General features: G+C 34.6%; 1 protein-coding gene and 1 long non-coding RNA gene across 4 annotated transcripts in view; one reads left to right on the top strand and one right to left on the bottom strand.

Moving 5' to 3' along the window:
- Positions 1 to 26,659, top strand: part of LOC134710330 (acetyl-coenzyme A synthetase 2-like, mitochondrial) — a 79,571-nt gene that overhangs the window by 12,232 nt on the left and 40,680 nt on the right. For both annotated transcript variants that reach the window (XM_063570655.1, XM_063570656.1), the window contains exons 2-5: positions 15,758 to 15,854; positions 17,251 to 17,450; positions 20,570 to 20,745; positions 22,264 to 22,416. In XM_063570655.1, coding sequence (XP_063426725.1) covers positions 15,758 to 15,854; positions 17,251 to 17,450; positions 20,570 to 20,745; positions 22,264 to 22,416 — 626 coding nt within the window. The remainder of the gene's footprint in view (positions 1 to 15,757; positions 15,855 to 17,250; positions 17,451 to 20,569; positions 20,746 to 22,263; positions 22,417 to 26,659) is intronic.
- Positions 1,459 to 5,224, bottom strand: LOC134710331 (uncharacterized). 2 transcript variants are annotated; one of them, XR_010106114.1, is made up of 3 exons: positions 5,064 to 5,224; positions 2,612 to 2,753; positions 1,459 to 1,645 (listed from the first exon to the last, which is right to left on the bottom strand). It is a non-coding gene; the product is annotated as an uncharacterized LOC134710331 (long non-coding RNA). The 2 variants fall into 2 exon arrangements; XR_010106115.1 differs by having other exon boundaries at positions 2,620 to 2,753.

Below are 26,659 nucleotides of genomic sequence, written 5' to 3'. Positions count from 1 at the left end.
CCTTTGAACTTATTTACTTTAATGTACTACCGCAACAGTTTGTCATCGAAACTCCTCTCAAACCACACAACAGAATTTCACGAAACCTTTTCAGATAATAAGGACATACTATGTAGTTGTGCATATCGACGGGAAATTGCCATTCAATTTTTTTTCTAGGAGTTACGCCCCTTTGAACTTATTTACTTTAACGTACTACTGCAACAGTTTGTCATCGCAACTCCTCTCAAACCGCACTACAGAATTTCACGAAACCTTTTCAGATAATAAGGACATACTATGTAGTTGTGCATATCAATGGGAAATTTCGATTTAATTTTTTTTCTAGGAGTTACGCCCCTTTGAACTGATTTACTTTAATGTACTACCGCAACAGTTTGTCATTGCAACTTCTCTCAAACCACACATCAGAATTTCACGAAACCGTTTCAGATAATAAGGACATACTATGTAGTTGTGCATATCGACGGGAAATTGCGATTCAATTTTTTTTCTAGGAGTTAAGCCCCTTTGAACTTATTTGCTTCAATGTACTTCTGCAACAGTTTGTCATCTCAACTCCTCTGAAACCACACAACAGAATTTCATGAAATTTTGTAGATAATAAGGACATACTATTTAGATGTGCATATTGGTATCTGTATCGGATTCGACCCGGAACTTGTTTATTATTGGCAATATTAATTATGTGGAAAACAAAAGGGTCTGGAGTGATGTAATTTTTAATCAAGACCATTGTCCTATATAAGCTATATATAAAGTTGAATTCTTTGATTTGTCGTTTTACCCCATGACAGCTGACAAATTTGATCTCGTTATGTTAGTATTATAGATATTTGAATTATATTTGAAATATATATATATACACATGTAACTCAATTTATATTTCATGTTTTTTTGTCAAATGTATTTCTATTTTTATTTTTGTGCATTGTCTATTGCAATCGTGTGATAAAAAGTCAATGTACTGATTATGCCTGTAATGGGTCCACTATTGGAAATAAAATATATCTAACTTATAATACGCACATATATTTTATATATTTACACAAATTAGGCTGTTAGTTTTCTTGTTTGAATTGTTTTACATTGTCATTTCTGGGCATTTTATAGCTGACTGTGTGGTATGGACTTTGCTCATTGTGGAAGGCAGTACAGTGACCTTAAGTTGCTAATTTCTGTGTTATTTTTGTCTCTTGTGAAGAGTTGTCTCAGTGGCAATCATATATATGGGGTCAATAAATTACATATGGGTGGAGAGTGAAGCTTGAATCCCTGTATTTAACTGACCCATATATATTGTGTTAGGTCACTAGCACACCTTGAAACGAATTTATCAAACCGTCTATCTTCACGTGGTATTATGACTAGTAGCCTATCAAAACGATTACAATATTTAGAACTAAGATCCCTATTAACTTCAATTTGTCTATACAGAAAGCAAATGCCCACATGGTGTTAATAATAAGGAATTATGTTTAATAATATAAATTGTAAAATTACATTTATACCAAAAGAACAGTTTGAAAGATATCAGGAAGTATGTAGTCCTTTAAACCATGTTTGTCATTCTTTTTCTCTTGTTTATCTTCAAATCTGTGTCTTAAGACTCGCGCCAATTTGTCCTTCAAGATTTCTATGTATCCTACAAAGAAAAGTGACTTATTAGTAGATCTTATGGTATTGATCATTTTTACTATTTAAAGTTTCCCTCTCTGTACAAAATGCTGTACAATAGTTTTCATTAGGAATAACAACAAAAAAGATGTGTTTTGATTGCTGTTTTAACCCCAATTTATTGGCTCCGACACACAAAATATAAATCGATGTTCAACAAAAAAAATAAATGGGGATCACAGATGATGCCCCCACTTGCATATATATCATATAAAGTTATAAAAGGACATGACTGAAGAACAGCAAAAGTTACTCTACCAAAAACACTTGATTTGATTTAGTGGTAATAGGTATTTTGTATAAGTTCCATAAAACTTGGTTTATGCAAACTTAATTTAGAGAACGGAAGAAAAAAAATCAGCAATTTTTCCATTTTCAAAGGGGCATAACATGTATCAATTTCTTTGTCTTTGAAACCTTCCAGATTTCTTGTTTTGAAAGTGAAGTAACTCCTTAGTGCCAACGATAACAACTTGTTAGCTTTTAGAACTATGTTTATTTTAATTTATTTCATCCTTTCATCATCCATGTCATCAATTTCTTCATCTGTTAAATCCTCTCAGTGTTTTATAAAGGGTTGTACCATCTTTTTTGTTTTGAAAGGGAAGTAGCTCCTTACTAACCCCATATGGTAAGTAACCATGTATGGTATAACTATTGAACCCTATATTTTTTCAAATATAAACAGTCACCACGTGTAGCAAGAAAATGTAATGGTAAATAAGTGTAATGCATTACAATTATTTATGTAATTTAATGTAATGGGTAATTATTATCATGAACATTTTTTTAATTACATGTAATGGTAATTTAATTAATTACAATGAAAAAAGCATGTAATGCTTAATTACTTTTGAATTGCATTCCAATTACATGTACTTTTATGGTGTTAATAATAAGGAATTATGTTTAATAATATAAATTGTAAAATTACATTTATACCAAAAGAACAGTTTGAAAGATATCAGGAAGTATGTAGTCCTTTAAACCATGTTTGTCATTCTTTTTCTCTTGTTTATCTTCAAATCTGTGTCTTAAGACTCGCGCCAATTTGTCCTTCAAGATTTCTATGTATCCTACAAAGAAAAGTGACTTATTAGTAGATCTTATGGTGTTGATCATTTTTACTATTCAAAGTTTCCCTCTCTGTACAAAATGCTGTACAATAGTTTTCAATAGGGCTAACAAAAAAAAATGTGTTTTGATTGCTGTTTTAACCCCAATTTATTGGCTCCGACACACAAAATATAAATCAATGTTCAACAAAAAATTAAATGGGGATCACAGATGATGCCCCCACTTGCATATATATCATATAAAGTTATAAAAGGACATAACTGAAGAACAGCAAAAGTTACTCTACCAAAAACACTTGATTTAGTAGTAATAGGTATTTTTTATAAGTTCCATAAAACTTGGTTTATGCAAACTTAATTTAATAGAGAACGGAAGAAAAAAAATCAGCAATTTTTCCATTTTCAAAGGGGCATAACATGTATCAATTTCTTTGTCTTTGAAACCTTCCAGATTTCTTGTTTTGAAAGTGAAGTAACTCCTTAGTGCCAACGATAACAACTTATTAGCTTTTAGAACTATGTTTATTTCAACTTATTTCATCCTTTGATCATCCTTGTCATCAATTTCTTCGTCTGTTAAATCCTCTCAGATTTTTCCTCAACACAGTGTTTTATAAAGGGTTGTACCATCTTTTTTGTTTTGAAAGGGAAGTAGCTCCTTACTAACCCCATATGGTAAGTAACCATGTATGGTATAACTATTGAACCCTATATTTTTTCAAATATAAACAGTCACCACTTGTAGCATGAAAATGTAATGGTAAGTAAGACAGTGTAATGCATTACAATTATTTACAAAATGTATGTAATTTAATGTAATGTGTAATTGAGCATTTTTTTAATTACATGTAATGGTAATTTAATTAATTACAATGAAAAAAGCATGTAATGCTTAATTACTTTTGAATTACATTTCAATTACATGTACTTTTATGGTGTTAATGATAAGGAATTATGTTAAATAATATAAATTGTAAAATTATATTGATTTTTCAAATATTGATATCACATACTTTTTTAATACATGCAGTCTGTAATTTATTCTGAAGTTTTTTGAAAGTTTGCTATAGCTTGCTATAGCAATAAAATTTCTTAAGGCATCGGCCTAACCGGAAAAGAGACAGCCTAACTTACTTTAGGAAGTGTATCCTACTTCTAGATAATGTAGTACTGGTGTTTGAAAACTAATAATAGAAAGATGCTTTTGAAATTTTGAGCTCTTCTATTTTAATAGCATACAGCTTGAATAAAAAATATACTGAATTTTCATCGATAAATCAAATAACTCAACCTCATTTGAAAGACGAACAAACACTACTTCGCGGATCTGCGCTACGCGGAAAGTAAAATCAATACACACACGAGACAGCAGTTTCTACGTTATGATTTTATCGGTATTCTTTAGACATGCGTCAGATCCATATATGTGTGCCTCCAAACGGGAGTACTACAATCCCGGTTTCAAAGGTTTCCTATCTTCCTCCGGTTGAAGAGAAGATTAATAGCGTGTTTAAAATATTTCATGAATGATCATTTTTCGTCGCTTTAGACTACGATTTTTACAAATTTCTATTCAATATGTAAAAACCCGAGAGTATCGGAAGTATCATGGTTCATCTGATCTCGGCCCACAACAAACTCGGACTATAATAAACTCGGCTTTTACATATTCGGCATTAGAAATCGGACTATAACAAAAATCGTAATTAAACTAATAGCTATTAAGACTCCTAAACAATTTTTTTGCTCAGTTCTTAATATTTTTCTCCTTGGGGTCTATTTAGTTGTATTTTGAGGGGCCAACAGAAGGGAGGAATTTACTATAGAACCCTAATTGATTTTTAAGCAGTTAAGCTGCTTTATGCGAGCACCCTAGATTTATGTTCTACCCAATAAATGCTGAAATATGTGCCACTTTTATTATCTGGCTGGCTATCATGTTATTTATAACTAATTGGACACTTTTTTCATACTTTTTATTCTGGAATATAAAAAATATTACCATAAAAACGTTAACTGGTCGTCGATTTTCCCAAAAGTTTTGAAGTTGCACATAGGAAGTAGTGCTCGATAGAAATCCTTCTATAGTTTATTATCACCTGTGCTGTTGGCTAAGATGACAAAGATCAATTGTATGAAATATTTGATCGCCGAAAATCTATAAAGATTAGTCGTTTACATTTCATATAAGGCAAAAGTCGTAGGAATATTGTTGGTCATCGATACGTATTACATACGTCAGTAGTCTATTAATCAGCTGATATAAGTCGGCGGCAATTTCAAATAACATAGAAGACGGAATTTACGTACCTTTTAAATTGGGAGAATTCTGATGATACATGCATGTGAACATCCCAACGGGAGTACAAAACTCTTGTTTTCAGGGGTCCCCTCCCGTCCTGCCGTCGAAGAGGAAAAACTCCCGTGCAGAAAAAAATTTCATGAATGAAAATTTTCAGTCTGACAGTCGCCATTTTAATTGAGATCGTAAAAACCCGAGATTTTTAGTCGTAAAACCCCCGAGGTCTATCGAACGAATCCGGTATAACCCGATTACGCAACATGTGGAGATTTTAATCCTTGCATAAGGCTTATTTACAAGTGATAATAGTTTGATTGAACAATCAAAAGGTGTTTGATTATCAATTACTCTATGTGGCTTCTGTTTATGGCACACGCCAAGGATGATTAAATACCGATAAATACCGGCATTGATAGAAAATGGAATGTTGTTGTCTAAACATTTATCGGAAGTGTTTTGATGCCGAGAAAAACATTTATTGTAAATGAAAATACTGGAAAAAGGAATGGTTTCAGCTCAATGTGAGCTGTTTGCTACACAAGTTGACTGAAAATTTATATAAACAAAATGATTATTTTGTACACCAGTATGTGTTCAAAATGCCAAAACGACAGTAATCTCCGTCTTCAAAGACACTGGAGGTTCAAAACATCAGAAATATTTGACAAAGTTCAACAAAGCCCTGAAAGCTGACTTTAAATGGTGCCAACCCAGTTCCAAGGACCAAGACCAGGCATACTGCACCACTTGCAAAAAAGACTGCATACCCATTGTTATTGTTTGTTAATTTATTATTTATTTATTATGTAATAAATGTAAAGCACACATTGTATCTCTCTTATATCTCAAGCCAATGCCAATGAAAAATAAATAAAAAAAGATCATCAACAATGTAAAACAAAAGACAAAAAAGATTCTCATCAGCAATCAACAATGTGAAACAAAAGAATAAAAGATTATCATCAGGAACACTGTGGGGATTATGAAATTAGTTTAGTGTTATAGGAAAATACTCACTGAATCCATTCATATAAGGTAGGGATTTTTGAAAGTGGAAGGATTGCATAACATAAACATGACTGTACAAACATTATTTGGTACTTTAGAAATAGCTGTGAACAATGCTCGAGATAAATATTTTGACTAATTCTTTACACTATTCATCTGAACGTGACCAAGTTTGCCTTTGGGTTTTTGATTAACTGCCTATAGCACCCTTTGGTGCTTTGATTTTTTTAAATTTTCAATAACAATAATAAATTATAAACTTGAAGAAAACAGTAAGTGATATACACACATGGTTTTCAGTAATGATAACAGGACCATAAAACAAATCAAATGAATTAAATTTAGGTTGAGTCCATGGTGTCACCCCACCTAACCCCTCATGTTTGAATACTTAAAACAGTCAGATCCCCACTCCTAAACATTATATGTTCTTTATACGTTACAATAAAACAAATCAAATGAAATAAAAGGCGAGTCCCCTGGGGTCACTCTCACCCCCTGGTTTTTTGAGAACTTATTAACAGTTGAGATCTCCACCCATATACCATATATATTATTGTATGGGACAATGAAATAAATCAAATGAAATAAAGAGGAACTCCAGAGGGGTCAGTCACCCCACCCCTTTCTTTTCGAAAACTTGTAAACGGTTGAGATCCCCACCCATAAACCATATACATTTTTGTATGTGGCAAAAAAACAAATCAAATGAAATAAAGTGGGTGTCCCTTTGGGTCAGCCCCAACCCCTCATGTCTGGGAACTTAGAAACTGTCGAGATCCCCACCCATAAACCATATATATTTTTGTATAGGGCAACAAAACAAATTCAATGAAATAAAGTGGGAGTCCCTTTGGGTCAGCCCCACCCCCTCATGTCTGAGAACTTGTAAACGGTCAAGATCTCCCACCCTAAACCATAAACCATATATATTTTTGTATAGGGCAACAAAACAAATCAAATGAAATAAAGTGGGTGTCCCTTTGGGTCAGCCCCACCCCCTCATGTCTGAGAACTTGTAAACGGTCGAGATCCCCACCCCTAAACCATATCTATTTTTGTATAGGGCAACAAAACAAATCAAATGAAATAAAGTGGGTGTCCCTTTGGGTCAGCCCCAACCCCTCATGTCTGGGAACTTAGAAACTGTCGAGATCCCCACCCCTAAACCATATCTATTTTTGTATAGGGCAACAAAACAAATTCAATGAAATAAAGTGGGAGTCGCTTTGGGTCAGCCCCACCCCCTGTTGTTTGACAACTTTGAAATGGTCAAGATCTCCACCCTTAACCATATATATTCTTGTACTGGACAATAAAACAAATCAAATTCAAAAGAAGGCGAGTCCCTAGGGGTCACTCCCATCCCCTTGTTGTTTGAGAACTTGTAAACGGCTGAGATCCCCACCCACAAACCATATATATTTTTGTATGAGAAGATAAAATAAATCAAAATGAAATATAGAAGAAGTCCACAGGGGTGACCCAACCAACTTCTTTTTGAAAACTTATAGGGTCGAGATGATCACCCCTAAACCATATATATTCTATTTTATGGGGAAACAAAACCAATGAAATATAGTGGGAGTACCTCTGAGTCATCCCCAACCCCTCATGTTTGAGAACTTGTAAACGGTTGAGATCCCCAACCCTTGATCATAAATATTCTTGTATTGGACAATAAAACGAATAAAGTGAAATAAAATTAAGTCCCTCGGTTTAACCCCGCCCCATCCTGTTTTGAGAACTTGTAAACAGTCAAGATTCACCCCCTTTTCGAAAACGTGAAAACTGTTGAAATCCCCACACTGAAACAACATATATTCTTGTACGGAATAATAAAACAAATCAGATGAAATAAAAGGCTAGTCCCCTAGGGCCACTCTTACCCTACCTCCTGCCTGTTTGAGAACTTGTAAACTGTCTAGATTCCCACCCCAAATCATGAATATCACTTTACTAGACCAGACCAATTTGTATTGGACTTTGCTTAATGTCAGGCGACCTGTGGGAATGACTAATTTCGAGAGCTTTGTTTGGGAGACTTCGTAGCAGCATCCTGTTACAATTATTTCTTGATAAAGTTTTTTCTTTTTTAATTAGGAAAAAAAAGTTAACCATGCAATCTACACACTATCTATTTGAAATATTACAATCTACCGTTGCAAACTTTCCACAGGTGCTATCCAGCACTTTGATTATATTATTTATTTGACCTACAGAATTTTTGTCTTAATAGTCTTATAATTGAGAAAAAATGTGAGAATCACATATTAAGTGTTGTTCAGTTTTTAAGACAGATTTTTAACTAAATAGATTGATAAGTAATTAATCACTTTGTTAAACAAAAACAAAAATGTGTGAAAAATCTTTCTTAGACAGTATATGACAAGACAAGACAAGACAATATTTTATTTGAGTCTCACCTCTTATAAAACATTTACATTATATCAATTTCCAATATAAAACAAGAGCCACTCTAAAAAGAGTTATTTTACCTAAATACATCCTGTTGGAAAGATGCCTGGTTCCGTCTTCAGGTGAATCCTCCTTCCTCGGCTGTTTCGGCGCTGTCCACTACAACCTCCAGAGGTGCGCCGACTGGGGTGATCAAGTCCAAGCCCGAAACCACTTGGCTATCCATCCCTGCCTCTACATTTTACTGCTTCCACTGTTCTGACCTTTTCCTCCATAACCACATCGATGCTGTCTCTGCCTCTTTACACAAGTTCCCTATCAGTTTACTTCTTTCCCCTCCAACAATACCAAGTGCTCTCAATGCTCGCCACATAGACTGTCCAACAAACCCTCTGCTTCCCACTTCCAATGGAAATAACCAAACCCGCCATCCATTGTATCTACATTCTGCAAGTAGATCTTGGTACTTCAGTCTCTTTCTTTCGTAGGCATCTTCTATTCTTTCTTCCCATGGTACAGTTAGTTCCAGCAGGATTGCCTGTTTTGTTGAGACGGACCAAATGACGATGTCAGGTCTCTGGTTTGTAACGGCAATCTGTGGCGGGAATTGTAACTTCTGTTTAAGATCTACCAACATTTGCCAATCAGTTGCTGTTACCAATAAACCACTTCCTTCCACCTTCTTCTTCTGACCTTTCTTTCCTTCCTTAACAAAATTGACAAAAGTAAGTCCTTCCTTGTTTTTCCTTGGCTTCCTAATGTTTCGCTCTAGGGTGTCTGCTAGTGTCCCTAATACCTTGTCGTGTCGCCATGTATACCTCCCGTCTTTCAAAGCACTTGAGCATGATGATAATATGTGCTCCAAGTTTGCTGGCTTACCACAAAGAACACACTTTGTGTCGTCTATCAATCCCCCTGTTGCTAATTTGTTGTGCTTGGCAATACATCATATACTGACTTCAGCTTAAATTGTAACCTATGTGGCTCCATCTTCCAGATCTCATTACATCCTAACTTCTGCTGTCTTGCTCCCTCCCAGTTTAACCAGCTTCCCTGCTTCTTCATACTCACTGCCTTTACCATTCTACTTTCTTCTTCCATTGATCGTACCTCTTTCTGTACCAGATGTCTTTTTTCTTCCACTGTTGCTGTTCTCCATTTTGCTGTAGGTGTAACATCCAGCCCCTGTCTTCCAACTGCAACTCTGCCCACTATCTCACTGTGACTCAGCATCTTCTATCGTCTTCTTTGTTGACCACTTCCTTCCAGTTTTTATTTCTACTTTTGCTGATCGTACTTTCTCATCCCTGCTGTTTTTTAACGTCAGATGTTGTCTAACCTTGGTCACCTTGAATTCCTCAGTGATTGACTTGAGTGGTAGCTGTAACTTTGTTCCTAAACTGTATAGGCTCACACTGCTGAAACTGCGTGGTACTCCAAGCCATCTACGTAAGTAACTGTTTGATATTCTTTCCATTCCCTCTACCGTTGTCATTGGTACATCATACACAAGAAGTGGCCACAGTAGCCGAGGCAATATCCCATGCTGGTAAATCCATGCCTTGTACTTTCCTGGTAGTCCACTCTTATCTACTGCCTTTAACCAGTCGTCCAACTGCTTATATGTATCTTCCACATTCAACTTATCTGACAAGGTGTTGTTGAACCATTTTCCGAGACACTTAACTGGCTTCTCTGAGACTGTTGGTATATTATTTCGTCTCCTATTTTAAACCTTTCCTCCTTGACTTTACCATTCTTCACTACCAAACTTCTGGATTTGCTATGCTTCACTTTCATTCTTGCCCAGGTGATCATCTTATCAAGCTCTTGTAGTGTCCACCTGGCTTCGATAACTGTCTTTGTGCTTATTGTCATATCATCCATGAATGCTCTTCCTGGTGGTTGCCGTACTCCTGACTTCATCCATGGACCTCTTCTTCTCTACTGACTTCACAATCATATTCATTGCTGCGGAGAAAAGGATGACAGATATCGTGCATCCTGTCACTATTCCCACTTCTAAACGTTGCCATGATGTTGTAAAATCCCCAACGGTAAATCTCAGCTGCAGATGGTTGAAGTACTCTCTTATCAGCTCTCTTACACCGTCAGGTACATGGTATCTCTCCAGCATCAACTCAACTAACTTGTGTGGTACTGTCCCATATGCATTCGCTAAATCCAGCCAGACAACTGCGAGGTCTCCCTTTGAATCTTTCGCTTCTCGGATTATCTGTGATAATACGCTTGTGTGTTCAATGCAGCCTGATACACCTGGTACCCCTCCTTTCTGTACTGCAATGTCAATGTACTCGTTGCTCAGCATGTAGTTTGTCGTCCTTTTAGCCAGAATAGCAAGAAATATCTTTCCTTCTACATTTAACAGTGAGATGGTTCTAAACTGTTTTAATATCTCTGACTTCTCTTCCTTTGGTATAAAGCACCCTTCTGCCTTGTGCCAACTCTGCTAGTCGACCTCTTCTCCAGATGACTCTTATTAACTTCCATAGACGTCTTGTAATTCTCTGACAGTTCTTGTATACCTTATATGGTACTCCATTTGGACCTGGTGCTGATGTTGCCCTTCCTTTCTTGATAACATCTACTACCTCTTTCAACTTTGGTGGTGATTCATCAAAAACCTGTTCTGGATCCTCCGTGCGTATAAGTTGTTCTATATCTGGGAGTTCGTCTTCCCTTTTTGGATCACTGTGCATTTCTCTTAAATATTCTTCTACTTCCTCTTTACTAGCTTTTAGTTGTCCTGATCCTTTCTTCCCCAACAATCTTGATGTAAATTGGAAAGGATCTGATGTTAATTGAGCTCTTGCTTTCTCTCTCTTTTTCCTCCTTTTCCTAGTTCTCTCTGCTCTCCTTGTGATCTTGAGTTTCTTCCTGATGGTGTCCCTCAGCTCAGATAATGCTGGTTTTTTCATCCTCTGATGCCTGATTATATCTTTTCTTAAGTTGCCTTAGGTCTTTCCTCATCTTTGCTATTTTGGATTCTCTTCTGTTCTTTTGACCCTCTCGCCTCACCACCTCTTTCTCATCTGCACCAAATCTGTCCATACCTATGTTGTAAATAAATGATGTCATTGATTCTATCTTCCTGTCTATGTTACCTGCCAAAGTTGTGTTCAAAATTGCATCCACATCCTCATCAAACTGTTTCTATTCACTTTTACTTTTATTGTTGGGCCATTTTACTTTCTTTCTTCTTATGTTCTCACTTGTGTCTGGTGTTCTTTTTGGCTCTTGTGGCTGTCTGTTGTTGTCTAAGCCCTCCTTTTCCTGTTGATTCCCCCTCTACCATGCTGGCCTCCTCATTGTACAACACATGGAGGCTGTGGTCGCTGTGGTTTGTATCCTGAACCACCTCCTCCTCCGTCTCACCAGGTTGCACTGTGCGTTGTGTTATGCTCTGATTTGGCTTGCATTTCATCTTTCCCATATGTATCTTCAGACCTCGTTGGTTCTTGCAAACTTTCCCACAGATGCATACATTTCCGTTGTTCAAATTCGTAGTCGTTGTTAGTTCCTGTGTCGTTTCCGGTGTTACCAATCCTGTAGGTTGCTCACCCTCCCCCGCTCTCGCACAACCTTGGGGGTGTCTTATTATATATCGTTCCATAGCTAGATGTAAGTGGGTTCTTCCTCACAGAAGATGTGCCTCGGCCTGCCAAGCCTCTGCACCCCTTGATCCCAGTCTCTCCTGAAAGTCTCCTGTCTCTCCAGGTTGTCACTGTTCTGTTCTCAGTTGTCATCCAGATTTTCCTGGCTGTCACTGGTTTCCCAGGTTAAATTACCTTAATACATCCTGTTGGAAAGATGCGTGGTTCCGTCTTCAGGTGAATCCTCCTTCCTCGGCTGTTTCGGCGCTGTCCACTACAACCTCCAGAGGTACGCCGACTGGGGTGATCAAGTCCCAGCCCGAAACCAATTGGCTATCCATCCCTGCCTCTACATTTTACTGCTTCCACTGTTCTGACCTTTTCCTCCATAACCACATCGATGCTGTCTCTGCCTCTTTACACAAGTTATGAGAGACTATAAAAAAAAAGGTATATACATTTACTCATTTACATAAATATATATATACACATAAAATATAAAACATAAAACAAATTAAAAGTATACAAATTTTAAGAATATAATAAACATTTTCTTTTCAGTAAAATATATCATAGCAGATTTTGGCAATATAAAAGTAAACATTTTCATCTCTAAATAAAAATATGAATTTATTGTCATCTGACATACTATGTTCATTTAGAGCAATAGTTACTCACCCCTTCTCGTCCAATGAAAAGTCAGTCATGGCAATTAATCAGACTAAATGTATAATAAAACAGTCTAGGGACAATGCCACTCTTACATATGTTATCTAATTAGCAAAATATTGCATATATTTAGACATTATACATTGTTTTTACTATTAAAATCATTTTCAAGCTACTGACAAGCATACTTTAAAAAATGGACAAATTTTTAATTTATTAATGATTTATTTATTTATATTATGTTTAATCAAATGGCTTCATATCTTAGTTGTCTAAATACCCCTTAATATTTTGGCAAGTTTATAGGAACATATTCCCTCTTCTATCAACACAGATCTTATGATCAAGCAATACCTACCACATCAGCTCCTGTGGAAACAAAGTGTTCAAACCAGAGAGATGCAGACTAAATAACAAAACATTAAAAGTACTAACGATGATCAAATGCAATGTTAAAACTATGCTGTAAGCTTACATGAATGAATATTTTACACATGCTATATATACATGATGGACATGTTATATATATTGTTTAAAAAAAAGTTATGATGAAATGACTAATGTGTAATTTAATTATTTACTTTAGTAAAGTAATTGTAATTTAATTAATTACATTTAAAAAACTGTGTAATGTGTAATTAGTGTAATTGATCATTTTTGCAATGTTATATGTAATTAAATTAATTACATTCCAATGTAATTGACCCTAAGTCTGACGTGTAGTTCTTTAACCAATCATATCTCTATAAACCTATAGGAGGGAAGATAACTTATAATATCTTCTAACCTTCAAAGTGACAAAGAATGGAGCAAGGATGTTCTGTGGATTCATTTATTTTCATGGGTACCAATTTTCATGGATTGAGAAAAACTTGCATATTCTTGGATATTTAAATTCATGGTTTTGGGAAAGTTTGCATACATTCCTTTAGAAAATTTGTATTTTGTTGAAAATTTCAATTCGTGGTTCTCCCATTTCTATGAAATCAACGAAAATTGATATCCAACAAATATCAATGAATCCACAATATTATCTCTGACTTATTTCTCAATTCCACCCAACAGAAGGTAATATTATAATGATATTTTTCTGACGGAAATCTGAGGAAGATGCTCCTGGTGAACCCTATGGCTTAGTCGACATATTTGTACAAAAGTCATCACTAGAAACTCTCAATAAATGTTGTTGTGGATTTTTCATGAAGTGAATAAAGTGAAACATCAATTGCATTAATTAGTATGAATGATCAGATCACGACTGACTTGGGGTTTACTTTTTTGCCTTTTTACCCTTATTTCAGTACCCACTGTACATAGAAAATGATAGCCTGTGTGGGGCATTCATGTACTATGGACACATTTTTGTCGTCATTTATTTTGAAAACTGTAATAGATAAATATAAACTTTAAAAATCAAACATGATCAGCAAGATAACATCTGTGAATATTTACGCATAGCAATGCATTGTCAATTGTCTACATATAGCTTTTATTGCTCTTTAACAACTTTTTGCTGCAAATATGAGCAGAAACTAGAGAAGAAAAAGATATACTGGAAACATACAAAATGATCAGCAATACAAGTTCAACAAAAACGTGATTTAAGGTAGATCATAAGTATATACTTTTTGAGATAGATTTTTCTTATAATTTGCTTAAATGAAAATTTCATTATGCTCTTTTCAAAAATTTAATAAAAAGTATGGGTCACCGTGCTATTTTTCAATCTATGAGTCGTGGAAAATTGCCAAAATTTGGTTAGTTTGTTCATGAAAAAACACATAAGTGTGCATAAAAAAAATTCTATGAGATAGAATTTTGAAATAAATTGTGAGAAGATAGGTTTCATAATATGTTTTAAGAAAATAAAAAGAAAACATGGTGTCACCGAACTTGTTTTCTTGCTAAAAATAAAAATAAAAAATTTCCCTAATAGTCCAGTATAAATTTTGTACTTAAAGAGTTATCTCCCCCTTAAATGACTCATTTGAAGAAAAAAATATTCTTAAACCACAAAAAATGATATTTGTTAAAATACTTTGTATAATACAATTAATTAACAAGTTTTCTTTGTATAGAAAAAACAGTCTAACTATTGAATTGCAAATTTGTCTCCAAATTTGCAGATTTAGTCAAATAACTAGACTGATTTTGTACTGCGATTGTACAATACAAGATGGCGATATACCATAGTCATTACAGCTGAACGGATGTGCTGGGCCGCTATCTTCGATGAGGGTTTACAGTTAGATGTTCAACGACTTACAACTTAAGATGACAGAAACCAATCCATGCCGTACAGAGAGACGTAGTAGTTGGCGTACCCGCGTTAACATGCCTCCAAAACCATTGTCTATTATGGGGAGTGTCATGCCGATTAACGTCCGAGGGCTGTATCCTAGGCTGTTGGGTGATACGACCTACATTTCACTGCCTCACGGCTTTGGTCCTGATAACGCTTCCTGTCATCTTTAGAACTACGTCCACGATTCATCTACCAGTACTCCATCATCGAGGCTAGCGGGCTGCCAAGCTGACCAAACTGGCCCTGAAAGCAGCCGTTGTGAAGTAAAGAAAACAACAAAAATAGTCAAAAAGTAAAATCAACTCACCAAAACCAAGATGGCGGCCTCCATTCGGCGTCCTTTGCTACCCGTTCCTGACCCACGGCACAAAATATTGAAATGCTCACCAATCGTCTTCGGGCACCGAGCCGACCGTGCGAGGGCTGAAAAGCCAGTCAAGGTCGTTAAACACTTCCATATATATCTACCTGAAGTTATGAACTATATTCTACTTATACTTACTTATATCTATACTCAATGATGTTAGAGAGTGATTATTGTTGAGAATGAACATAGATCTAGGTAGAGACATGGGCTCTATAGATCCTTTATTTTCAATTATGTCATGTGAATGATTTTGTTGAAAAACCAAAATGATCACACATTATTTATTATTTCAATATACTAACATTCTTCTATATATTGTAGTTAATTGTGTTGACAGACATTTAGAAAAGAATGGTGATAATGTAGCTTTGATATGGGAAAAAGATGAACCTGGCACAGAAGAATTTATTACATACAGGTACCATAAGTTTTGATTATATTTGATGGAAGACCTGCTGTTAATGCAATTTTCAGCAATAGTGCTTGATTTATGTTCTTTTTCCCCACCATACCTTCATATGAAATTATTCAAGCTACTCTTCCAATCTTTCCATGAGTGATTTCCATCACTTTGATTGGCTTATATCTCAAAAACTAAATTTTTAGAGCAAACCTGACATGGGTTAGAATTGTTCATTTGGACAAAATCTATCAGCCCTGAAATATTCAGACGAATAGAACAACCAATTGTTGGGTTGCTGCCACTAAATTGGTAGTTTTAATGAAATTTTGCAGTTTTTTGTTATTATCTTGAATATTATTATAGATAGATATAAACAGTAAACAGCAATAATGTTCAGCAATTAGCAAAGTTAGATCTACAAAAATGTTAATAAGACCATAATTTTCAATTGACTTCTTAAGGAGTATTTGCCCTTTAAAGACAATTTTACACAATTTCTTCATCGAGTTTGCTTACATTTAAAAATCTTCTCCTCTGAAATACAAGTGAGCGATTCAGGCTTTCAACTTGTTGAAATTGTCCCTTCTGTGAAACAAAAACCCAGGGGAAATTGGCCTTACCTCTTATGATTCCATTTTTTGTTGTTATACAATTTATTTTGTTAGTTATTTTATTTCTCCAGTGACAATGATGAGTATGGGGTATGTGAGCAGGCTCTGACACTAAGATTCTTTTATTTTTAAATGTAGTAAAGTAAAAACAACTGGGAGAAAGTTTTAATTTGGAATTCCAATTTTTTTCACAAAATTATTATATGAACATAGTTTTCCCATTTGAATGGGTTTACACTAGTCACTTTTGGGCCCTTTTTTGCTGTTTCGCTTGAGCCAAGGCTCCTTGTTGAAGACCATACTTTCATTACTTTGACCTATAATGGTTTATTTTTACAAATTATAACTTGGAAGGAGAGTTGTCTCATTGGCACTCAAACCAGATCTTCATATATCTAAAGTTAGCATTTAATGTAGCATATATTGTTTAAAGACCTAACAAAAAGTAGATTGAAAAAAGGGTCTTATTCAAATTATTGCACATTAAGCGTTAATTTGGAAAAAATCTGAATTATCCACATTTTTCCTTGTTTTGAAAAAAAAGATCTAAACCTAAGTGAAAAACAAAAGTAATCACTGGATGTCTTTATTTTAAGCCTCAACCTGGAAGGTAAGCCTATATTTGACTTGATTTTGTAGATAAGAATGAAATGTATCAGACTGCACAGTACTGTGTTACAACAGTATGTACATTTTAATCAGAGAGTACACATAAAGAAATGCATGCATTAATATATACATTGCACAACAAAGGCTAACAAAATCAGGGTAATATTCATATTTTAACTTTTTTTATTCAGACAATTATCAGAAATGGTAAATAAAATGAGCAATGTACTGAAAAGGCATGGAGTAGGAAAAGGTGATCCTGTTGCAATTTATTTGCCCACTACTCCCATGGCAGTAGCAGCCATGTTAGCATGTGCTAGGATTGGTGCTATTCACAATGTGGTGTTTGCTGGTTTTAGTGCTGGATCATTATCTGACAGAATAAAAAATGGTACGGTTTTCTAAAATATAACAAAGGATTATATATAGGTAATCAATACTCATATATATATATATATAGTAGTGAAATGTGTATTTTTTATTCACAGGGAATTTTCATTTGCCACTTTTCTTAGGATATCCTTCTTTTTATACACCTTTTTACGGGATGTATTATGGTATACAGTTGTTTATCTGTCCGTTTTCAACATGTCAGACTGTAGCTAAAAAACGCTTTAATCAATTTGCATGAAACTCTGGAAAATTGACAGGAGCTCATTTCCGTTTTATATATATATTTTACGTGTTCGAGGTATTGGGTTTTATTCATTAAGAAGGATGGATTTTACAGTTTTTATACGACCGCAAAATGTGTTTTGGGATCATATAATGGTATGATGTTGTCTGCATCGTACTCTGAAGACACATTTGGTTTCCTGACAAAAACTTGATTTAAAGTGAATAGTAAAATTGAGAATGGAAATGGGGAATGTGTCAAAGAGACAACAACCCGACCAAATAAAAAAACAACAGCAGAAGGTCACCAACAGGTCTTCAATGTAGCGAGAAATTCCCGCACCCGGAGGCGTCCTTCAGCTGGCCCCTAAACAAATATATACTAGTTCAGTGATAATGAACTCCATACTTATTTCCAAATTGTACACAAGAAACTAAAATAAAAATAATACAAGACTAACAAAGGCCAGAGGCTCCTGACTTGGGACAGGCGCAAAAATGCGGCGGGGTTAAACATGTTTGTGAGATCTCAACCCTCCCCTATACCTCTAACCGATGTAGAAAAGTAAACGCATAACAATACGCACATTAAAATTCAGTTCAAGAGAAGTCCGAGTCTGATGTCAGAAGATGTAACCAAAGAAAATAAACAAAATGCCAATAATACATAAATAACAACAGACTACTAGCAGTTAACTGACATGCCAGCTCCAGACTTCAATTAAACTGACTGAAAGATTATGATTTCATCATATGAACATCAGGCACAATCCTTCCCGTTAGGGGTTTAGTATCATACCATCATAACAAATATGAGAAGAACATAACCCGTGTCATGCCAACAACTGTTTTTAGAATAAATGTGTTTAGTTCTGACGCAAAGACCTTATCAGTGACTCAATATTAACGCCAAAATATGCAATCTTTAATGACTTGACAACAGTATCGTAATTATACCCCTTCTTAATAAGTCTATTCAAAGGTTTTGTAAGTTTCTGAGGTGAATACTGACAGATCTCTATGTGATTTTTAAGAAGGTTCAATACCACACAAGTAAGATAAGGATAGATTTTGGGGATGATGGTCCCAATTGTTTAGGAATTAGGGGGCAAAAAGGGGCCCAAAATAAGCATTTTTAGGCAGTAAAGCTGCCTTATGTGAGCACCCTAGATTTTTGGTTCTATTCAATAAATGCTGAAATACGTGCCATTGTTATTATCTAGCTGGTTATTATGTTATTTATAACTAATTATACACTTCTTAATAAGTCTATTCAAAGGTTTTGTAAGTTTCTGAGGTGAATACTGACAGATCTCTATGTGATTTTTAAGAAGGTTCAATACCACACAAGTAAGATAAGGATAGATTTTGGGGATGATGGTCCCAATTGTTTAGGAATTAGGGGGCAAAAAGGGGCCCAAAATAAGCATTTTTAGGCAGTAAAGCTGCCTTATGTGAGCACCCTAGATTTTTGGTTCTATTCAATAAATGCTGAAATACTTGCCATTGTTATTATCTAGCTGGTTATTATGTTATTTATAACTAATTATACGCTTTTTTCATACTTTAAATTCTGGATTACAAAAAATATGACCAGAAAAACCTTAAATGATCGGCAAACCACCCAAAAGTTTGAGTGGGTACCAATTTTCGTGGATGGCTTTATCCATGAATTAAAGTGTCCAACGAAATAAAACAACCGTTGTCCAAATCAAGACATGGAAAGATTCCCATGTGGTCTGAGTACACAGTTATTTCGTAGTGCATTTTTTTAGACAATAAATGGAGGTAAAAAAAATCCCACCTGCGCTTTCTCAATAATACTTTTACAGTGTGTTGTACTACTTTTGTGACAAATTATATCAAAATTCAGAAAACTTCATCGGCTCTAACTCAAAATATTGACAATTTAATGTAAAGGGGGTCTTGAAATCTTTTGACAGCTTCCGAAATGCTATTTTTTTTTACCTTTTTCAACTGGACCAAATTACTACTTTACATAATAATTCATGAATTAATTTTTTTTACAGTGTAATTTTATCCTCTTTCTTGCTACTTGAGGCATAAAACATAAATAAATAAATTTGGAAGGGGTATAAAAAAAAATTGACAAGTAACACACTGTCCACACTAGGGACTATATTCGTGGACAACGAAAATCAAGGGACGATAAATGTGTACTTGGACCATGTAGGTTTGACTACTGATATGATCTAGAGAATATATTGAATATCGCCAAATCTAGGAATACTACAATAGTAGTCACAGGGCAAACGCACTATGAACTACAACTGCAGGCAGGATTATACCCATTAAATCTTTAAAGACCTAAACTGTCCAGCTTTTGATCTTTTAATTCTCATAAAAAATATGTTAGATCGACGAAAGTCAGATTTCCAGTACTAATATGCTATATGATAAAGTGTTCATTTTATATCTTAATAATTCTCATACATATTGGAAATTATTATTTCATGCTGGACTTGCTTTTGAAGAATTATTTAACAATTCAAGATATGTTTATTGCATTTGATTATGTAACTGTTTTCTATAGGTGACAAGATTATGACCTAATTAACACCTTTGATAATCCTTAATCTGTCGTTCACTCAACCCCTTAGTTAATAAGCATGATTACTACCCAAGGGTAAATGTTTTCTTTGCAATTTCCTTCTATGCAAACAATTGTAACCTTCGTTTCTAATGGCTTCAATTTTTCAATTTATTTTTTTTAAGAAAACTAAAATCCACGAATTCAAAAACCCACCAACATGTAAATGTTGCTCAAACCACGAAAATTGATACCCATGAATTAAAGTACTTTCACAGTATATAAAAAAAATAGAATATTAATCATAATATATATATTATATAAAAAAAATCTTGATGTTTCAGCTAAAGCAGAAACAGTTATAACAGCAGATGAGGCAATCAGAGGGGGTAAGAAGATTCCATTAAAAGCAGTAGTTGATGATGCTGTTAAACTTAGTGGATGTGTAAAAAGAGTATTTGTGTATCGTAGAACAAAGAGAGATGTACCCATGACAGATGTGGATTTTGACCTAGAAAAGGTATAATTTGATTTTGGTCATATAGAACTAGAGATCTAAAGATATAATTAAATCACATATAATGATAAAAACATCTTTATCAATTCTAAGGTCAATATGTCAAGTTCATTGTTACAAAAACTAAAAATAAGGACAGAAATTGTGCTTACTGATGATATACAATGATTTGACATGGGATTGGATTGATTTATAGTTTGCTTTGTGTCTAGTTGCATATATTTCATTCATGTGACTAGAATGATAGAAGGGAAAATTTGGAATTCCACATGCAAATGAGGTTATATTGGATGCTCCAATAGGTAGACAAGTTTTGCCTTGAAACTGGCCGATATAGACCCTATAAGAATTGTTGCAAGGGTTCTTGTATATGCATGGAGAGTCTCTTTACAAGATATATGGCAGTAACATATCTTCTTATCTATACTATAAAACGAGAAGACCTCATTTTGTGTGTCGCTTCTCCTCTCACAAAAAATTAATTATCATGCCTCTGTGTTCTATAGGTACCATCGATGCATAGTCGCATTTTCATCCATTCTTATGACTATTCAGTTTGGGTTATTTTGGCAACAAAAACGAAAATAAAGGCATCCTGATATTGTTTCCGTCATCAGACCAATTTTTAAGTCAGACGTGACTACTGGTTTTAACATTGAGAACCAATCGTATAATAGATAACAAAAATGAAAACTAAATAAACCAATCAGAGCGTTGTCCATATCGTGGTTCTTAGATCGTAAGAACCACTACTACACCTCAGTTTTAACTTACACATAATTTTCATAAGTACACGGACGGGAACAGGACAATTATTTTCACGTTTATCTGCATGTATACCATGATTAATTTACTACTATAATATATAGAGACTCTCTTATATAATCCAGTGGCGGGTCCATTGTTTGGACGATCAATGCATTTGAATGGAGACATATAGTTGGACTTCAATACAGAAATGCGAAAATAATAGAATTTAACAGAAAAAAATAACGGACTTTGGAAAAAAGGGAGAGGGCTTAAACTGTTTCCAAGTACCTATGAATTTTGATACCTTTTCTGAAATTCTCAAGACATAAAATCTTTTACTGAAATTCTCCAGACTCAAAATCTTTTACAAAAATTCTCCCTTCAACAGTTTACATACTTTCAACCAAGCTCTAAATGCCCGCGATTTCGTGGGTGTGTTCTAGTATAATTGAAATCTCCAATTGCACAGTATTGCTTACAAATTTGTAAGATCTTGCCATTTGTTTTGTGTCAGAAACCTATATTATGTAAAAAATTTGATCAAAATCCAAATTCAGACAGTTTCAAGCTTGAATATTGTGTCCAAATTTGTCCCAACTGTTCAGGGTTCAACCTCTAGGGTTGTATCAGGCTGCGCTCAGGTAAACATTTTATTCCTGATTTTTTGGGAAAGAGTGGAATTAAAAAATAATACCTATAACAGTGTAAATAGAGAACTTCTTACTGTTTAGAATTTTTAAATATTCATTAGAATTGTGTCTATTTTAATAGGAAATGGAATCAGAATCAAGTGAATGTAAACCAGAAGAAATGAACAGTGAAGATTATTTGTTTATGTTGTATACCTCTGGCTCTACTGGTAAACCGAAGGGATTAGCTCACTCAACAGCTGGTTATCTACTTTATGCTGGCATGACACAAAAGGTAAAGCATCCTTAAATTTAAAAGTGTTGTATTGTTGTATTCCAAAGCCAAGAGTTACAATATATTTAAGTGTATTCAGAAGGCTTGTTCCTGTCTGATACATATTGTTTTTTAATCATGTAAATTTTTTAATTGAGGATAGTCAATTATTGGATAGTTGATAAATATGATGTTGCATACATTTCTTATAAATATAATAAGTCTCAAACCAAGTTAGATCCATTATGCTATATATGTATGCATTGTATGGTTGTCACTTCCCTAGATTTTTTGTGTATATTAAAGTCTGAAAATTGAACCCAACCAGAGGCGGATTTAGGGGATGGCCCAGCCCCCCCCCCCCCCCCAATTTTCTGGGAAAAATTTGGTTGATATATAGGCTATTGTTGAAGCATGACCCGTGCCGGCCACGCAGGCCCCCTATTAGGCAGTCAGTAGGCCCCTACTTTTGAAAATTTCTGGTTTCGCACTGCCGACAGTAAAAGTAAGATTTTTATGCTGAAAAGGATCCCAAATCACACCTTTAATGCACTACAGCACCAATCCCTGAGTGTCATGTCCAGCGCTCTAGACCAATCTAACACATTCGCTCTACCAAAATATCCAATTTCAATACCTTGTAACATAAGGCGCATCGACAGATGGACAGATACACAGATGAAAGCACATATTTTATTTATAATTGCTAGGAATATCAGCTAAAAACAATGTTAATTTCCTCAAATTTTTGTTATTCCCTCGACGGGAATTGAACTCACGCTATTGGGATATTGTGACAACATCCCATGCAAAGAGTCAAGCACTCCGGACCACTCGGTCACCTTGACTGAACTAAAAAACCTTGCTTTCTGTGACCTAGTGTTATAGTTCCACACCAGAAGAATCTATAGTTGTAACACAGTACAACTGTAGATAACCTTGAATAGAATAAAAGATAGAATTGATACTAGATTGGCTATATTATCAGTTGTAAAGGACAGTTACATGCAGCCATATAACTTAATAATTTGGTCTAAACAAGTGACAACCCTACAACATATCCATCCATTGGATTACTAGTGAATGTCATACACGGTTGAAAACACATATTATATTTACAATTTCTCTGAATATCAGCTTAACAATTTTTCAAAAGCAATTTTGGGGAAAGACGGCTTCAAGCCGTCAATCCCCTATGGGGTTGACCAGAGTGACACTCCCTCACATCATTCATTTTGTTTTTATACATGTTATAGTGTGGAAAACCCCCCAACAAATCTTACTTAGATTGAAGAGAAGGAGACCCAGAAATGAATAGTTTGACTTTAAACACTTTTTTACACATTTCCCTTCTGTTTCTCACGAAATTATCATATCTTGAACTCTCCTTTACACTATTTACGTTTATTTTACAATCCGGAAAAATTAGTATGACGAGATATTCTAAATATATCCAACCTACATTGTATTTTATAGTGACGTCATTCTTGGAAGAAGCAGGGATATCCTTCATCAGTTCACTGGTTATTTAAATCATTCTTAGAGATCGTGCACTAATTACAAATTTGTATTTGTTAAATCTTAACATAATATTGTTTACTGTAGATGATTTAAACATCAACATACAATACTTTAATTTGTAGGTCAACAACTTTAAAAAAAAAATAAAGATCGTGGGGTTACATGAGACAGGGGAAAGAAACGATTTTATTACTTTTTTCGGGTCTCACTAATCAGAGACAAGAAGCGTCAAAAAGCGACAAGAAGCGTCAAGAAGACTATTTAGCGACAAGAAAAAATTATTCTTCTTGTCGCTTCTTGTCGCTAAAATTCTTCTTGTCGCTATTTAGTGAGACCACTTTTTTTCTGTAAAAATTCTGGGAATCTTCCTCCAATTCAGGAGCACCTCAATTGATGAGTAATTATCCACTAAAATAAAAGTTAATGTATTTAAACACTTCAAATGTGACATTTCATTGGATTAGTAGTCTTCTATTAAAACTAAATTTTTGTGTACCTACATATTCATTGTAATGGTAAAAAAATATTAAAAAAAAAATTCATTTTGTAGTTTAAACATATTTATTATTTACAAATATTTCAAAATTAAGATTCACACAGTTTACATCACTCATATTGTTTTTTTTTATTAGTACCTGTTTTCCTGTGATGAGAGTTGTAACTCTGAACTTTAACAATGGAAATTTAAAACTGAATAGATTTTTCAGTCCACACTTTCTAAAGAAAAAACTTAAAAATCCAAGAGTACTGTCACAAAAAGTGGAACATGGCCCTAGCCTGCAGTTCAGTGGTACACAATCAAGATTTCAAAAAATATTGTAGTTGTTGTGAAATGACAGAATTCAGTTGAGTTTTAGATAATTAGCTATCAACTTTAATCAAATGTTTAGATTTAGAAGATGCAGATCTCTTCCATTGGTCCAAATTGAATCCTAAACTAAGGAAATGAAATTACATAAACAACAATTGATTTCAATATTGTCAACCTTTCTACATGTTCTAGCTGTTCTCTTTTTCATTCTTCATATGAAAACTATCAAAAGATACCCCCCCCCCCCCCCCCTTTTCCAAAAAACATAATTAAATAGAAACAAGGGCCGTCTTTACCCTCAGAGCTTTTCAGCTCTTTGATTTTTATCTTCCCTCGCCAAGATTTGAAATTCAGGCTAATGGGATATTGTGAGAAAACCGCCTGAATACAGTATAGCGCTCCATCTACTCAGTCACCTAGACCATTCTAGAGTTGTGATTTGTTTAAAAGCGTTTAACATTGTTGTGTTGATATTAAGAGTAATTTGTTTTTAGTAGTGTATCACTTTCACTGATGATCCAATGGATGGGTCTATAGAGTTGTCAAAAGTTTATAGTACTTCAAATAATTGGGGCCTCTGCCGCCCTGTAGTGATTAGTTTGTCCGTCTGTCCGTTGTTAACAAATTGGGTCTGCTCTATTTAAAAAAAAAAACGTTATGATTTCATTCTTTAAACCTGACATGTTTATTAACCAATACCAGAGGATGTTTCATAATGTGTGTACAACTTCTTAGGTCAAAGGCTAAATTTATAAACTTTGGTTTCAGTTGACATCCTCACGTCCTATATGGTAAAGATACAATTTTAACACACGTTATTTACGGCAGGACCCATAGCAATGTCATCCATCTCAATGGTGTCTTGTTATTTCTATGACTGCATCTTACGATTCTAAGCGACAGATAATATAGATAATCTGCAATCAATTCCATCATTATTTCTAATATATCATTTGCTGTCAATCATACTCTGGATTTCTTCTGACAAGAAAAGGTAACTTTAGTCCACCGAAATACGATTTTTTTAATTCAGCCTAGGTAGCTGAGTGGTTTAGAGCTGTAGACATAGTATAGGCAGTGTTATCACCCTATCACAATAGCATGAGTTCAAATCCCTGTGTCTGTAGGTGGCCTGTTACAAGTCAAACTTTAGGTCCCTATCGAATTTACCCTCAATTTCAAGTTGCATTCCAAATTTCTTCTACCTTCATCCCAAATGGCCTCTATTGCAAAACCCTTCCTTTTGTATTTATTGTTAACTTGTTCTCGTCATAGTCTCAGTAGGCTATAAAAGGTTCCGACATGAAAATTATGAAACAATTCCATTGAGAAAACCAACAGCCTACCGGTAATTTACAGAAAATCAATTTAAGAAAAACATATATGACAGACATGAACCAATCACTGAACTATAGGCTTCAGGCTTTGTACAGACACATACAAAATGTGGTGGGGTTTAACATGTCTGTAAGCGCTCAACCCTCCCCTACACAGGTACAGTTGTGGGACAGTACTACATAAGAACAAACTATCAAAATTAGTGGAAAACACTCGGCAGATGGATACACATAGAAATACACTTTACAAAAACACATAGTGGAAGCAGACATGTACTTATACTTCCCCACAACAAAAAGACACTATGTACAGACTGAATTTATATATAAGCATGCTTCATCTAGTAAAAACTTCCTTACAGAATCCACTGATTGACTATAAACATTATGTCTGAAACTTTATTTTATTTAGTTTTGTGTGGCTCATACCATTGGCCAAGGTACGTTCATCACAGCTAGAAATTTATTTAACCGGGTTTCACCTGTTCCTACATGAATCATTCCAAACAATGTATAAAAATCAAAGACCAAAACAATAAATGGACAAACAAGATTTTATTCAATAAAACATGGATATCCACAAATATTTCTTTGC

This window comes from Mytilus trossulus, chromosome 3 (assembly GCF_036588685.1).
Source record: "Mytilus trossulus isolate FHL-02 chromosome 3, PNRI_Mtr1.1.1.hap1, whole genome shotgun sequence".
Classification (NCBI taxonomy): Eukaryota; Metazoa; Mollusca; class Bivalvia; order Mytilida; family Mytilidae; genus Mytilus; species Mytilus trossulus.
This window is presented reverse-complemented; position numbering and strand designations above follow the sequence as displayed.